Source organism: Cydia amplana, chromosome 24 (assembly GCF_948474715.1).
Source record: "Cydia amplana chromosome 24, ilCydAmpl1.1, whole genome shotgun sequence".
Taxonomy (NCBI): domain Eukaryota; kingdom Metazoa; phylum Arthropoda; class Insecta; order Lepidoptera; family Tortricidae; genus Cydia; species Cydia amplana.
In genome coordinates this window covers 400,831-417,663 of record NC_086092.1, presented here as the reverse complement: position 1 = coordinate 417,663, position 16,833 = coordinate 400,831, and the positions used below count along the sequence as shown (strand labels likewise).

Genomic DNA, 16,833 nt, shown 5'->3' with positions numbered 1-16,833 from the left:
CAGTTTAGAAAAAAATGATATTAGAAACCTCAATATCATTTTTGAAGACCTATCCATAGATACCCCACACGTATGGGTTTGATGAAAAAAAAATTTTTGAGTTTCAGTTCGAAGTATGGGGAACCCCAAAAATTTATTGTTTATTTTCTATTTTTGTGTGAAAATCTTAATGCGGTTCACAGAATACATCTACTTACCAAGTTTCAACAGTATAGTTCTTATAGTTTCGAAGAAAAGTGGCTGTGACATACGGACGGACAGACAGACGGACAGACAGACAGACAGACATGACGAATCTATAAGGGTTCCGTTTTTTGCCATTTGGCTACGGAACCCTAAAAATGGCTCTTCTCCCACGCTTTTTATAGCCTGAATGAATTCTACAATCTGAAATTATGACTCAATTTAGGTATATTCAACATAACATCATGGATCAAATTTAATTTTTATTTATATAACGCTTATTATTGTAAAATTAATTGACATATTTATTTATAACCGAAACTGTAATAATAATCTAATCTCTGTAACACTAAACAACCTAGTAATCTATCTCATGTAAATAAAATTGTGACGTGTAATATATAATAATATTATGAATAAATGAGTATGAGTATGAGTATGAGTAAGACTTTCCGGTCGGTGCTACATCTATTGTCAAGTAGCAGTACTGATAGTTCCGCTACTCGATGCTAGATGTAGACACTGAAATTAATAGTCTAACTGATGTATGGAGTGAGCACTCTTGTCTTACTATATTTCTCTATGCTAATATCTATAGTTGGTGAAATTGTCAGTAAATAAAACTATATTCATCCGTTTCTTTTGGATGCTAGTACTAGTGTATGATAAAGATAGTATGATTCTCTCTGTCTATGTTTGAGATGAGACAGTCCTTTGACAAACTATATCTCCTTACCTATAATTTAAGTGCTGTTCACGAGTGTGTTGTGAGTAATCACTCACTTGTTAGAACATCACGGCCACCGTGGCTGACTATAAAATCATCTGAAGTTTTAGCTTTTCAAAAATTGCAAATTTATTTTTGCTTTTATGAATCTTCTAAAGTGTTAACCATCATCTATCTCAGTGGTTCCTAACCTGGGGGTAATTACCCCCGTGGGGGTAAAACTGGTATTTTACGGGGGTAATAAGCTAACCTAATATAACAATACAACAAAGGTACACGTTTTATTTTTTATTACCATTGGGAAGAGGGGTAAAATCAGGTTTGCTAGTTAGTCATAGGGGTGACCGGACTGAAAAGGTTAGGAACCACTGATCTATCTATATAATATATAAATGCAATATATACATAGGTATACATATGTTTTATTATACGTATTCGAAACGCATTCGTATACGTAAGTATTCGAAAATCCATAAAAAACATCGATTGAATGTCATTAACATAGCTATTTGCTAGGTATCTAAACGATTGTTTTAATACAACGACTAAGACTAATATAAATATTAAATTTAAACATCAAGTACTTTTGGTTTTAAATGAACAAACGAATTAAAGACACTGTAACTTTACACACACTTTAATTGCGTATTTAAGGGGACGGTATATGACGTTTTCGATTTAGAGCTCACTTTGTGCAATCAATTTGTTCAAGAAATGTTTAATAACTGCATTAAATTATACGTAAATTTGTTCACGAAGAAGCCGTGTACCGGCTCTTCACGGCATAATATTTTTTATTTGCTGTAATTCTCTACAAATCGACACTAAAAGTATCCAAAAATCAAAATATGGAGTTCCGTTTGAGCAACACGCATTACAGTTTTGCCTTTAACAGTAATTGAGTTGTTGTGTGATTTTGAAAGCTAGATAACTAAACTAGCAAATTATTATCTACTTATATTTTTACTCACAAATACAACACAGAAATTCAATCCCAAATGTAAACTTTCGTACAATTTCCATACATTGACGACATCACTCAAAATTCGTCTTCGAGTCAGATGGCCGCTGGCCTTGGATCGAAGCAGACGTGTACGTCGTCGTAGCTCGTTTTTGACATTATTTAGACATTTCATCATATAGGCATACGAAAATGTATACCAGTAGATAAATTGTATTTCAAAAAACAGGGTAAATAAATTTATTTAAAATTTGATTTGTTGTTATTTACAGGTCGTAACGATCGAAAACAGCAGTAAACTATCCTAAAACAATACGATTACAATTGAATTTAAGTAACTTGTTCCTTCAAAACCCGCTTAAAATGAAAAAAGTTTAAAGACTCGTTTTACTGATTGGGATTGATTTTCATTATGCTGGTATCAATTTTGCGTCATTAAAAAAAAGTATATGACTTCTGTACGTCAATGACATTTGATGTCAATTGTAATCTTGTATTTACGTTAGAGAATATTATATATTCATTTAAATATTACTTACCTATTAATACGAAGCGTAATTCGTTTAATACCTGAAAGTCTTAGTGTCTACACCTACTTTGTTGCCGTTCGTTCCGTCTATATGTGTGCGATTACGTGCTGTTCTCAATAATCAAGAAACAAGCCATAATCTTCAAGAATAAAATAACAGCAAGACCAGCATTTAGTACTAACTAGTTTTTGCGGATTTGGAGACAAGAGATGAAGCTTACAGGCTAATACCGCTGCGGTCTGGTTATTGTTATGTGTATATATCGAGTATTATATAAATTTACTATAAAATAACAATGTTTTATTTCAATGACATTATGTGCGTAGGTATGTATGTTTCGGTGATTATAAGAATTTTGTCCACACAATAATTGTGCAAAGCAGAGACTGCATCATGCTTTCTTTACGGTATAAGCGGTATGGTACCGTTATTATTTATCAATACCGGTTCGTTTTGAAGGTAAAACTATACCGGTTGAAATACAAAGTACGGTACCGGTATAAAATTACAGCAGGGACAACCATTTTTATAGGTGTACAGTCAGCTGCAGAGAAAAGGTACGACCAGATAGATAATTGTATGCAGGGGTGGTACCTTTTCTCTGCAGCTAGCTGTACCTAAACCATCATTGACCGAGCGTTGGCGAAGGTCTCCGTTTCAACTTGGGCAAAAATGCTTTCGTATGTCCGAATTCTTCTCCTTTGCATATCACATTTCTCAACTGATTCTCGTGAAAATTCGGTAGTCCGATATAATTATTCGGTTTCTTTTTTTTTTAACAATTTAAAATAGGCAGAAATTGTCTTGACTTGTGACTTAAGCGCCAGTAGGGTTTGTGACACTTAAGACCACTGCGATTATTAGGTACTTACTGGCCCCTATTTCACTACGACCACGGTGACAGGTGCGACAGTTGTCGACATCACTGTTGCTGACGTCACAGGCCTCCATAGGCTACGGTAACCGCTTACCATCGGACGGGCGATGTGCTTGTTTGCCACCAACATTTTAATAAATAAATAAACTCCATTATATTGCCACTAAAAAATTCTTATTTTGCGAAGCTAATGACAATTGTCACAAGAAACACGGCAACTGTATCGAAATTGCGACACAGAACTCATTTCCTGTCAAGACTTACCGAAAATTCTTTGAAAAATCTTGTGACAATTGTCACAAGATTTTTTCGCGAGAGAAATGTCTGTTTTATCCGATATAATAAAGTTTTTTTTAATAATAGGTACAATGACGGTGGCAAACACGAATACGGCCCGCCCGATGGTAAGCGGTAACTGTATTATTAAATTGTACAACGGGACTTAATCGCGTATCTAAGTTTTAAGATTTACCTCCGACGTTTCGAGGACGGCGTTGTCCCCGTGGTCTCGGAGAAGACTGGCTTAAGTTGATATCAGCATCTTCTAACCGCGCGAGTTTTTCGAACTACCCGCACTTGGTCTTGTTTATCCGCTTGAACGTTTTGCGGTTCCGTTGTACAATTTAATAATGTGTAAAAATCGTGAAAGTTTAAATCAGTGTTAGCGGTAACTGTAGTCCATGGATGCCTATGGCGTCAATAACAGTGATGTTTTTGTCGTACCTGTCACCGTGGTGAAATAGGGGCCAGATTACGCCGCGCCGCGTGGAACGTGAGGTGCATTGGGGTAAATGCATACCATTCACTCAAGGAAAATAATCTCCCTTATAAGATCACTCGTGTGTCTGCCATTTTGTTAAAGCCAATTTTCACCGTAACTACTGGACTAGTTCAATTGAAATTTAGTACACATATGTCAAGTAAGGAAGTAGTAAGTCGGTGATCCGAAGATGAGTAACGTAAATAAATGAACTTTTAACTTTGCGGCGATTTTTGGTATCAGGTTTGGTATCTCACATATCAGATATAATACATAACTATAAGTAGGTGAGCAAAAATGTACCATAACCTAACTCACAATTGTATTACATAAATACATATACAAAAAATAGTTCAACGCCAAAAGATTAATGGAAGACCTATGTCCTATAATAGGTGAGTTGGTCTTAAACAAAAAATATGCAATAAAAATGTGTAACTGTGGAACCCATAGTGAATCCTACTCGTACATGATCGGTTTTTATATTATGTACCTATAAGATATTTTCTACTTTATACTTTATAAGTGTACCTACATAATATTTACTTATAAGCAGTTGTCACGTAAAATATTTGTAGATTTTTTTGGAAGTATGTGTCACATCATCATCATCTTCCTCGCGTTGTCCCGGCATTTTGACACGGCTCATGGGAGCCTGGGGTCCGCTTGGCAATTAATCCCATAAATTGGCGTGGGCACTAATTTTTATGAAAGCGACTGCCATCTGACCTACCAACCCATAGGGGGTAAACTAGGCTCTTATTGGGATTAGTCCGGTTTTCTCACGATGTTTTCCTTCGCCGAAAAGCAACTGGTAAATATCAAATGATATTTCGTACATAAGTTCCGAAAAACTCATTGGTACGAGCCGGAATTGCAATTCGCACGCTCTTACCGCTAGGCCTCCAGCGATTTTTTTGAAGTATGTATAGCACAAAAAAAATATTTAGAAATGTAACATTTAAGGTAGGTAATTAAAATGCGGTATAAACATTATTGGAGAAGACTTGGAGGAAGTGTCATAGGGATCTACATTCGATGCGTGGAAAACAAGTTCTTTTGTCTAATTATAATCCATCGGCAATCACGCGAGCGCATAAAACGAAAATCATTTTTTTTTTCACTCCCTAAAACTCCCTTAACCTAATAACAGTAAAATAAAAAATAAAATATAGAGGGTTACCAACCAGCCAAAGAATTATAATTAGATATATGCACTTATCCCAACGCACCTCACGTTCTACTCTGCACGGGATTCATTGCCGCTCCTACCGCCGTAAGTAACTATCAACACCTACATTATCAAGGCTACGATCGAAGATAATCGCTTCAGCACTGAAATAATACTGGTGGAATACCGGTATAATATTTTTTATTTTAATTGTATTAATTTAATAGTAAGTAGTGTAAGATATTAGGGGTACATTAGCCAACACTGTTTCCATATATTTTCAAATTTTATTTTGTCCGCCTTAATAAAATTTTGCACCCTGCCGGAACTTTATTTATTTAAATTCTCATTTAATTGATTTTGAGCCTTATGAAAAGTCGTATAGAGTAGTAAATAAAATTTTACATCTGACTTAATGACATCTGGTTTTATTCGGTTTAACTTTAGAAAACGCGTATCTCGACAAAGCCATAATGTAGAAAATTGTCAACAACCAAATGAATTATTAGAATTTACATACGTCACGTGAGACATGAACAGACAAGGAAAGCAAGATTAAATGTATTGTTTCTCTTTCTTCTTTCAATGGAACGCTTTTCCTAAAAGGAGGCCACTAAACTCAAAACGCTATCTTAAAAAAAAACTTGATGGGTCAGTGACCTGTCCCAGTAAAGTGAGGTAGTGTGCGTGAAGTGCGCTTGTGTGTGAAATGGGGTAAATTGACAGAATCTGAAAATTTACCCACCTCTACCGTCACCTTAATGTATAAAAATAGTTATATCTCATTAATTTAAGCCCTTGTCCTAATTTGACTGTTGTTGTTAATTTTTAAAATCTAGTTATCCCGAATTTTGTTTTTCTTGAATGAGCTAGTAAGTGGTGGCAACTGTATTGGTTTATGAATTATGTATAGACATTAGTTATAAGAAACATGTACCGTTTGTGCTCAAATAAACATTAAAACATTAAAATACGATAAAATTGAATCGTTTTGTACAGGAATGACAAACAACGAGGCGGACTATGAGCTGTGCTTCCGCGCCGAGAACGTGGTGCTGCCGCGCGGCGGGCACTTCGGCCTCTCCGCCGCCACCGGAGGCCTAGCCGACGACCACGACGTCGTACACCTACTCACGACCTCTCTACACAGCACGCAACAGGCTGGTGAGGAGATTACATATGTATTTCAGAGAAATTAACATAATACAAGTAGAAGAGATGAGTTTGAGTCAAATTTTGGTGCCGTGACCAGGATTTTAGCAGATATTACGATTTATTTTTATGATAAAGGAGGCGAACGAGCAGACGGATCACCTGATGGTAAGCGATTACCGCCGCCCATGGATACCCGCCTAACCAGAAGGGTTGCTAGTGCGTTGCCGGCCTTTAAGATGGGAGTACGCTCTTTTCTTGAAGGTGGTATCGGTCGATATGTGCTAATCTAAGTATTCTGCTGAGTACCAGTGGGAGTTGTGACATTGTAGTGGACATAGTGAGTTAGTGCTCTGTATCGCTACAAGTGTTAGGTGACCCAAGCCCAAACACACTATGCCCGCTTACAATGACAGCGGAAGACCTTCCCCAACCGGTTTTCTCGGCGCGCGCGCAGTACGCGATACACGGCCGTCGTGAACGCTGCTCGCACTGTTAGTGCCTGAGAAAGGAGACCTAGGCTCTCCGAAACATTTCGCGCGAGTGACTTAAAACAAGCGAGTCTAAACCGTAAAATTATTCAATGTTAGTATGTCTCACAACAGTTTAAATAGGGATGATGACACATGTTGAATTTTATAACAAAATCTAGTAAAATAGATAGCAAACGTGCAATTTATCACAATAATGTGGATATTAAAATAAAATATTGAAAAATTACAAAAGTACAGGACCTGAAAAGTTTCAAAATTTATGTTTTTTTTAACTTCCAAAAACGATAAAATTAAGGGTACCATTCGATTCCTTACATTTCATCCAAAAAAATATTGTATAGCAACTATATACATAAACGCAATATTTCACCGACAAAAACGCAATTTTCTTGTTTTGTCCATACTACAAGATGGGCTCCCAGAGACCTTGACGTCACGTTCCCTTGCCGTTTTGTATAGGGCGTTTCGCGAGTGAAGTGCGACTGTCGGCCTTTTTACTACAATTTCTGACTTTTGTGTTACTTTAGTGCAATGGGTCCCATATAGACATTTGATCCTAAAAACAAACCCGATCGATTGATACCATAAATGAAAATTTGTCATGAAGCCTATTCGGTGCATTACATTTTGGTGCCGTGACCAGGATATAAATTTTCTTGTTGTTATAAGTTTGAACGGCATTGTTGCAGGTGGGCAGCAAATTAGTAATGACGAACAACAGAAGCTCTCGCAGGAGTACCAGGAGTACCAGCGCAAGCTGGACCAGCAGAAAGAGGACTACAGGAAGGAACACCCCGATGAGGTACTGTACACTATAGTGCGTCAAGCAAATCTTGTCAGTAGCAATGTATTGCAAATTAAAGTAGGGTAACACCATGTAAGTCTAACATGTAATGGAATCTTGCACGTTAAATTTGATCCACTTCCCGGTTTCCGATTGAGCTGAAATTTTGCATGCACATGTAAGTCGGGTGACAATGCAATATTATGGCACCATCGAACTGATCTGATGATGGAGACAGGAGGTGGCCATAGGAACTCTGTGATGAAACAACGCAACCTAATTGTGTTTGGGGTTTTTAGAATCGTCTCGATGAGTATTAGTTGTCTGTCGTAAGAAAAGTACAGTCAGCGATAAAAGCTTGTACCAAAAATGAAATTTTTGCCAAAAACTTATTTATTTATTGATTGAGAAACAAACAGTCATTCATTCACATTAATCAGTAGATAAAGTTAAGCAGCAGTAGACCTATAGTTTCCCTTATTGTTAAATATTTTCACAAAATGTTGTAGTACGCAAATGTTATACAGTTGCCGTCCTTTTTTATCTGCAGGTGCGCGACAAGGAGGGAGAGTTCGAAGATTGGTTCGAGTCGGACGGGCAGCGGGAGCTGAGACAAATCTTCCAGGGACAAGGACAGATACATGACGTGCTGAGAGAACTCAACAAGAAAGTGGACGAGGTGAGTGTTGTGCTGTCTCTGTCTGTCTGTAGGTGCGGGACAAGGACAGATACATGACGTGCTGAGAGAACTCAACAAGAAAGTGGACGAGGTGAGTGTTGTGCTGTCTCTGTCTGTCTGTAGGTGCGGGACAAGGACAGATACATGACGTGCTGAGAGAACTCAACAAGAAAGTGGACGAGGTGAGTGTTGTGCTGTCTCTGTCTGTCTGTAGGTGCGGGACAAGGACAGATACATGACGTGCTGAGAGAACTCAACAAGAAAGTGGACGAGGTGAGTGTTGTGCTGTCTCTGTCTGTCTGTAGGTGCGGGACAAGGACAGATACATGACGTGCTGAGAGAACTCAACAAGAAAGTGGACGAGGTGAGTGTTGTGCTGTCTCTGTCTGTCTGTAGGCGCGCGACAAGGAGAGCGAGTTCGAGGACTGGTTCGAACGAGTCGACGAGGTAAATTAGTGTATAAATCGCTCTGTAGGAAATTGCTCTAAACCAACTGAGCTACCAAAGCTTGACAGGAGCGAGTGAATCTTTTCATTCATTCCTCTTTGTTTACTGGCCTTAAACAAAATAAAAAAATATTTACTTCAGGTCTAACAGCCCAATATGACACATTACAAAATAAAATTAAAAATATATAAATACATAATTGAATGATTGATTGATAGGTATTTTAAGTATTATAGGGAGATGTAGTTTTTTATATTTGTACGCTCGAAAGGTAACCCTATTTGTACAGGCCGTTCACGAAAGCTGGCACGAATGGAATGAACGAAACTTAGTCAGAGCCGCCATTTTATTGGTTAAGAGCCCATCAACGTGCACACTAGCGCCACTGCTGAATAATCGTGATTATTTCAATTTAACGACAGGTATTTAAAAAAGGGGGCCGTTACGTACCTACTGTATCTTGTATTAAAGTACCTTTCGAATACATCAAACTAGTTTCTAATGTTGCTGGATTCGTCAATATATGTGTCCAAAGTTAAAACGGCCGTTTTTGTTTTGAGTTCATAGATCGACAGTATCGACACAGATAAAAACGTTTGATGTATTCAAAAGGTACTTTAATACAAGATACAGTACGTAGCGGTCTCCTTTTTGCGGTGTCGTTAAATTTAAATAATCACGATTATGATTATTATTATGAATTTTATTGTACTTACTATAATCTACCAAACTAACGGGAGGTGGATTACTTCAAATAAACACGTGTAACGTTAATAATTTTATTTAACTTCGACAAACAGATTTACAATTTATTACGTAAATACGAATGGTCTATCTCGCCTATGCTTCGCCCATGAAATCCCAGAAAAAAAAAAGAGCTCTGATGCCTTCGTCGGCCTATTTAATAACCGTTGGTTCTACCCCTTCCTCTGCTCCTAACCAGTCTTGAAGCAGTTTCCTTCGTAGTCGGGTAGATGGCGCCTTCGAGCCATCGTTTGGTGTGTTGACATTTCGTGTAGTTACGCGCTCCTCCGCAAGGTGGCGCCACCGCTGCACTCGATTGCCAACACGGCCGTCCTGCATGGCGCCTGCCGCAGGCGCCTCACGAGTTAAGATACATGCTGAAACATACACGTAGGTTAAGAATGTGTAAAATTATCAAAACATACATAGCTGTTTGATTACTCATACCTGAGTGATAGCCACAGTGTAAGTTACTTTTATAGGCCGCCTATGTTCAAAGAGGTTTTCTCACTTAAACACGTTCGCCTTGGTTTCACATCGGTTGATACCTACTTAAAAGCTTGCCACGCAACATTTAAGATTTTACGTGTATCCAACTCGATTTTTACCAATAACAACCTCCACTGTGACTTCATCAAGTTTTGACAGCGCATGTCATACGTAAAGCAGATTCATATTATATGTTGAAGCATTTATCTTAACTCTGAACTTAATTTAAGCCATTCTAAATTTGTAAGGGACTATGTATAAATTAACTTTATATGTAACTGTAGTTTAAAAAAAAAAATGAAATGTTATTATTATTTATGAAATAAATAGAATAGCACTGAAATTGAAAATAGGTGTAAGTTTTATTTAGTATTTATCATAAAAAAAATAAAGGGAATCTAGAGAAAGCAAGGTTGTTTTACTTATAATCTTACCTTGCCAACACGGTTATATACACATTGAATATTACCTAATTAATACTCCAATCATCAATATTGATCCACCGTTTCATATTTTCAGCCGCAGTTACTCCAGTGTACTTTTTATTACTCCTTTCACTCCCAATTACCTCCGTCACCTCATACCTATCGTTTCCCATAATCTTGCTGACTTGAAACGGACCCTTGTATACAGGTAACAACTTTTTGCTTTTACCATCATTACTCTGACTTTGAATGGTTACCATAACCAGGTCTCCCACACTGTATGCAGGTGCTTTACTTCGAGATCGGTCAAACCTCTCTTTCTGATACTGTGCATTGGACTTAATATTACTATCTACATTCTCACGCAACCTTGTCACGTCTATCAGGTTATCGTCGTATCCTGGCGCTAAACTATCGCTATCTGTACGTAACCTATATCCGAAGAAAACTTCACTAGGGACTGCTTGTATAGTTTTGTGTATGGTACTATTTAAACCTTGCTGTAATATTTTTACGTACTGATCCCATCTGTCATCGGTTGTATTGGCGCCTAGTGTTTTTAACGAATCAAGGATAGTTTTATTAAAACGCTCCGCTTGGCCATTCGAACGAGGCATGCCAGTTGCCACCGTATGCAAATGTATGTTCTTATTAGTGCAATATTGTGTAAACTCGTTTGAGGTAAAACTACTACCGGCATCGGTTATTATACGTTTTGGGTTACCAAACGTTTTTGACAGGGTTTCAAGTTCTTTAATAACACACGAAGTTTTTGTTGATTTTACCGCAAAAATAAACACAAACTTCGTGAAAGCATCCACAGCGACTAATAAATATTGATTTTTACTTTTAGTTTTAACAAATGGGCCTAAATGATCAAGATGAAGTGTGTGGTATGGTCTTGCATATTTTGGCAACGGGTACAGCTCACCTTCTTTAGCCCCCCCTTTCTTTTTGTAATAAATACAGTTAATGCAATTTTTGATATATTTTTTTAAGACGTGTCTCATCCTAGGAAACCAATACTGCGAGCTTATTCGTTCAATGGTTTTGTCTACAGAAAAATGACCCAAATCGTCGTGGTTACATCTAATGATCTGCCATATGCAGTTTTTTGGGACCACCCAACGACGGCCTTGGGACGTTCTTCTGTAGACTTTGCCTCCTAAAACCTCATAGTTAGTAAAAATGTCTTTATTGTTATCGGCGTCTCCTGATTCAATTATCGTCCTAATACGTTTCAATTCAGGATCTTGTAATTGAACCGTTAATAACCAATCTGCTTCGGTTATCGATAAAACTACTTCAATCTCTGATTTTTCTCCTGACGGCACGGGGTTACGACTTAATGCGTCTACATGTTGCATTCGCGTACCTTCTCTATGTGTGATATCGAACGCAAACTCTTGTGTCGATAAAACCCACCGTGCTATCCGGGGAATAATCTCTTTTTTAGTCAACGCGTATCGAACCGCGTTACAGTCGGTGACAATTTTAAAAGGCGATCCTAACAGGTACAACCGAAATTTTTGAAGCGAGCAAACAATAGCTAACAGCTCTAACTCAAATGAGTGATATTTCTTTTCCTCATTTGTGGTTTGCCGACTATAGTAATGCACGGGCTTTTCACCCTCATCAGTAATTTGCATTAAAATGCCGGCAAGACCTTCCCTACTAGCGTCCGTATACAAAACGTGTTCTTTATTTGGGTCATAAATCGACAACACACTATCCGATGTAAGTTTATGTTTCAAAACCTGGAACGCTTGTTCATGAACTGTGTCCCATACCCAAACCGCATCCTTCTTTAACAACCTCGTCAATGGGGCAGAAATCATAGCGCAGTTTTTTATAAACTTTCTAAAGTAGCTTATGAGGCCCAAAAATTGTCGAAGTTGGTGTACGGTTTTTGGGACCGGGAAATTCTCTACAGCTTCCAATTTGGATTGATTAGGCATGACACAATTAGGTTTAATTCTATATCCTAAGAACTCAATTTCAGATTTGAAAAAGTGACATTTTTTTAGGTTCAGGGTCAAGCCATTTTCGCGAAATATTTTTAGAACCCGTTCAAGCAATTTCAAATTTTCTTCAACCGTTTCTGTAACCAAATACACATCATCTAAATATAGGATCACATTTTCAAATCTGAGATTCCCTAGGACTTTATTCATCATCTCTTGAAATACTGACGGGGCATTGACTAACCCAAAAGGGACCCGAAGGAAGGAATAGTGACCATCTTCCGTAATAAACGCCACTTTGTCTACTGAATCCGGGTGCATGGGAATTTGGTAATACCCACTCTTTAAGTCTAAGCTGGTGAAACATTTATGACCCTGAAGCCTATCAACAAGATCTTCTATCCGAGGCATGGGGTATTGTTTTTTAACCGTGACTTTATTTAGCAACCTGTAATCAATGCACAGCCTTTTTTCCCCGTTTTTCTTATTAACCAGTAATGCGGGGCTCGCATATGGCGAGTTACTTTCACAGATTATTTTATTTTCTAAGAGTTCGTTAACCATTTCTCTGATTATCTTTCTGTCAGCATGAGATGCCCTAAAGGGTCTGCATTGAATAGGTTGCGGGTTAGTAACCTCAATAATCATTTCATGGTTAGCCACCTTTCCTAACTCTTTAGTGTTAGACGCAACGCAGTCTCTATAAGTCCTAAAGAGTGCTGTCAATTCGCTTTGATGAGAGTCCGCGTCCAATTCAAATTCTGCGATATTGTTACAAAACTCTGTAAATGTTTTCGCATAATCAAACAGGAGGCGGTTCCCTACCCGCGAGTATACCAAGTCAGCTCGTTCAGTCACGTTTCGCCCAATTAACATTTCACGATCGTCTAAATCATTACTTATATAGAAATCAATATTCTTTAAACACACCGAATCCAATTTAAAATCAAGTACTACCTTTTGTTGAACGTATTCTGAAATACCCTTTTTATAACCATGCAGCAAGACGGGGGATGGCAAAGGAATACTTTTAAGAGAGTATTTGTTCACCAGTGATGGTGTTATTAATGAACAACTACTCCCCATGTCTATAAATGCATCATAATAGTAGGTGTCATTAACGTAAATCTTTTTTATAAATTTATCGCGTGAATTGACGGTAGAAATGAGTTTAGTCTCTTCCTGTTTTTCGGTTTTAGTTGAATGTTTTTTATGAAAACACGCGGCTTCATCATGCCCCCGTTTGCCACAAAATTCACATTTTCGATTTAACTTGTCGCAATTTGTTTTCTTATGATTACCACCACATACGTAACATTCAATTGGTTTTCGTTGAGTTTGGTTAAGAGCCTGATTGTTATTGGACGGAGCGGTCTGACTCGAGCCTGACTGACCTGTAGGTATCTTTGCAGAATTACTAGGCTGTGTGGTAGTGACATGTGTACCTATCTTGCCTTGTCCATCGCGTATATTTGAACTAAATTGTTTCGAGGTTCTGGATTTGTAAGTACGTCCGTGAAGAAAACTTGCCAAGCTATCACACGTTGTAAAATTGCTTGCTTCGATTGACGCGCCTATCCCAGAATCTCCTATATTGCCAACAATTATTGATACAACATCCATTTCCGAGAAATTTAATGACAAACGATCGATTTTGCTCTTCTGTTCGAAATAAAACTCGTACAATGATTGGTTATCGGTCGGTTTCTTGTCTACTACTTCTTTCAAAAGTTGAAACATATCACGTCTTATTTGAAAGCTAGATGCTAACCTACGGCGCCAGTCCGCCCAACGCCACGAAGGCCACTCTTGTTCCGTACGCAATAAAGAATCGTACCAGGTCTTAGCGGACCCTTTTAGTTTGTTAAGCGCTCGAAATTTAACCACACCATCTGACCATGAAAAAGTTTTAGCGTAAGATTGAATAATATTAAGCCAAGCACCTATGTCGTCTCGTAAAGGATCAAATTCCGGTATAATATTGTTCACCACAGTAGAAGCTTTATCTGTACTTACAGTTGAGGTATCAGCCTTACGTGATACCTTTGTTTTCTTCTTTTCCTTTCTTGTTTGTTTCGGTGGAGGTGACGGAGTTCTCGTCCGACCACTGCTGCTACTTGAAGTAGAAGTTGAACGCGCACGCACGTGCTTGGCGCGTTTCCGTTTTCCCATGGTGGGCGTTGATTATCCCCAGTTCTGATATAATCTACCAAACTAACGGGAGGTGGATTACTTCAAATAAACACGTGTAACGTTAATAATTTTATTTAACTTCGACAAACAGATTTACAATTTATTACGTAAATACGAATGGTCTATCTCGCCTATGCTTCGCCCATGAAATCCCAGAAAAAAAAAAGAGCTCTGATGCCGTCGTCGGCCTATTTAATAACCGTTGGTTCTACCCCTTCCTCTGCTCCTAACCAGTCTTGAAGCAGTTTCCTTCGTAGTCGGGTAGATGGCGCCTTCGAACCATCGTTTGGTGTGTTGACATTTCGTGTAGTTACGCGCTCCTCCGCAAGGTGGCGCCACCGCTGCACTCGATTGCCAACATTACTAACATGTAGCTGTAATGTATAATGTGTGTGTGTGTGTGTGTGTGTAATGTATGTATGTATGTATGTGTATGTATGTACTAACAATATTGTATGGAATTTTTAATTTTCCGAAATAAAGATATATATATATATTTTTCTTTATTATTTAGCAGTGGCGCTAGTGTGCACGTTGATGGGCTCTTAATGCGATACACACAGATATTTTCATTCACTCATTCGTTCCATTCGTGTCAGCTCTCATGAATCGACCTGTAAGTAATGTCCAATTTGTTTATGAATATAATGCATGTTCTAATTTGTCAGGTGATCGGCAAGCAGATGAACTCTCTGTCCATGTTGTCGGCTGTCTACACGCACGCGCAGGGACAGCCCATAGCCCAGCCACAGCCGGGACAGGCCCCGGTGAGTGTTACACCCTGTATACCAAGAAATCTTAGTGTAAGGCCTGAGTGTAGTGTTGAGTCGCTCACTCGTGAGGCACCTCATTTGTACCACTCATTTTGTTAATTTGTCGCAGTACTTCGTACCGCAAAAATGTCTTACTTCACTCCTCTATTCATTTTACTTGATTCTAAAATTATCTTTCTCCTAAAAGTTCTATTCTTAACCTCCAGAATTGCACTCAAATTAAATGTTACTATTTATATATTTATAAAGGAATTAAGTGATGAATACATAAATATGTATATACATTAAATATTTTTGTCGCCGTTGGAATTAATGGAATAGTCGACGCTGAAAATATGCTAGTGCCTCACCTCATTTGAAGTAAGACATTGTAACACCTCATTTTAGAAAATGAGGTACTCATACAAACTCATTTTAAATTGATGTCCTACCCATCACTACCTGAGTGGACGCTCATGTTGTGCGTGCAGCGGGGCGGGGCGTGCGGCGTGCATGTTAAACAAATGCGCACGTATAGGAGCGGCCTTAGTCACAAAACAGATATAGTACAGAAATCAATCTACATACAAAGTGCACTCGAGCAACGCACACATAGACACTGCTACAGACACGATATCTCGGACCGGTTGGGACCAGTGCGAGCGCGAGTGTCAACCGCTTGAGACACGCGTCTGTGAACTTTTTTGTGCAATAATGGAGAAACAAAAAAAAGTTATTATAACTGTTCAGTGGACGGTTGTTTAAATTCAACATTAAACGGTGAATTGTCGTTTTTTAAACTACCAGTGGTTTCAGAGAGGTAGTACGTATCTGCTTGTATTTCGATGGTTCGTTTTAACGTTAAACAGAATAGTTAGGTAGGTAGGTAAGCACCCCGCCCCGGCCCCTACTAGATACGAGTGCCACTACCACGATAGTTTTTGTGCATAAATCATAGTTGACAACCCTAGAGCGACCGCCGAGCGTCCACTCAGGCCTTACACTTATACCTTTAAACGAGCAATTTTTGTTTATTTATTTATATATATATTTCAGGGTTCTCGGAAACGGTTCTAACGATTTCGATGAAATTTGCTATATGGGGGTTTTCGGGGGCGAATAATAGATCTAGCTAGGTCTTATGTCTGGGAAAACGCTCATTTTTGAGTTTTTATACGTACGTTTTCCGAACAAAGCTCTGTCTCCCAGATATTGGTATTTAAAATAAGTAAAAACATAGGAAAATCCTTCATTGTCTTATATGCCTTAGGGAGGCCTCTAGAGTCCGTAACTTTGCATCGATTTGAACAGAACAGAATGAAGCAGTGTCATTATAAACGTACTATTTTCATAAATAATTGTCTGTAACGATGACATTAGCACACTTTGTCATTAGCACACAGCATTGAAAATGCCATGTACAATTGTACAGTTAGAGTCTGTGCGGAAAGAGAAGAGTCGTGAAATGTATGGGGTTACGTACATTCCACGACTCTTCTAT

The 16,833-nt window shown here is 38.3% G+C and overlaps 1 protein-coding gene across 2 annotated transcripts in view; it reads left to right on the top strand.

Annotated features, from left to right (window-relative positions):
* The window catches only part of LOC134659138 (protein ERGIC-53), a 250,244-nt gene that overhangs the window by 7,348 nt on the left and 226,063 nt on the right, over positions 1-16,833 (top strand). For both annotated transcript variants that reach the window (XM_063514765.1, XM_063514764.1), the window contains exons 5-8: positions 6,209-6,373; positions 7,545-7,657; positions 8,190-8,318; positions 15,249-15,347. In XM_063514765.1, coding sequence (XP_063370835.1) covers positions 6,209-6,373; positions 7,545-7,657; positions 8,190-8,318; positions 15,249-15,347 — 506 coding nt within the window. The remainder of the gene's footprint in view (positions 1-6,208; positions 6,374-7,544; positions 7,658-8,189; positions 8,319-15,248; positions 15,348-16,833) is intronic.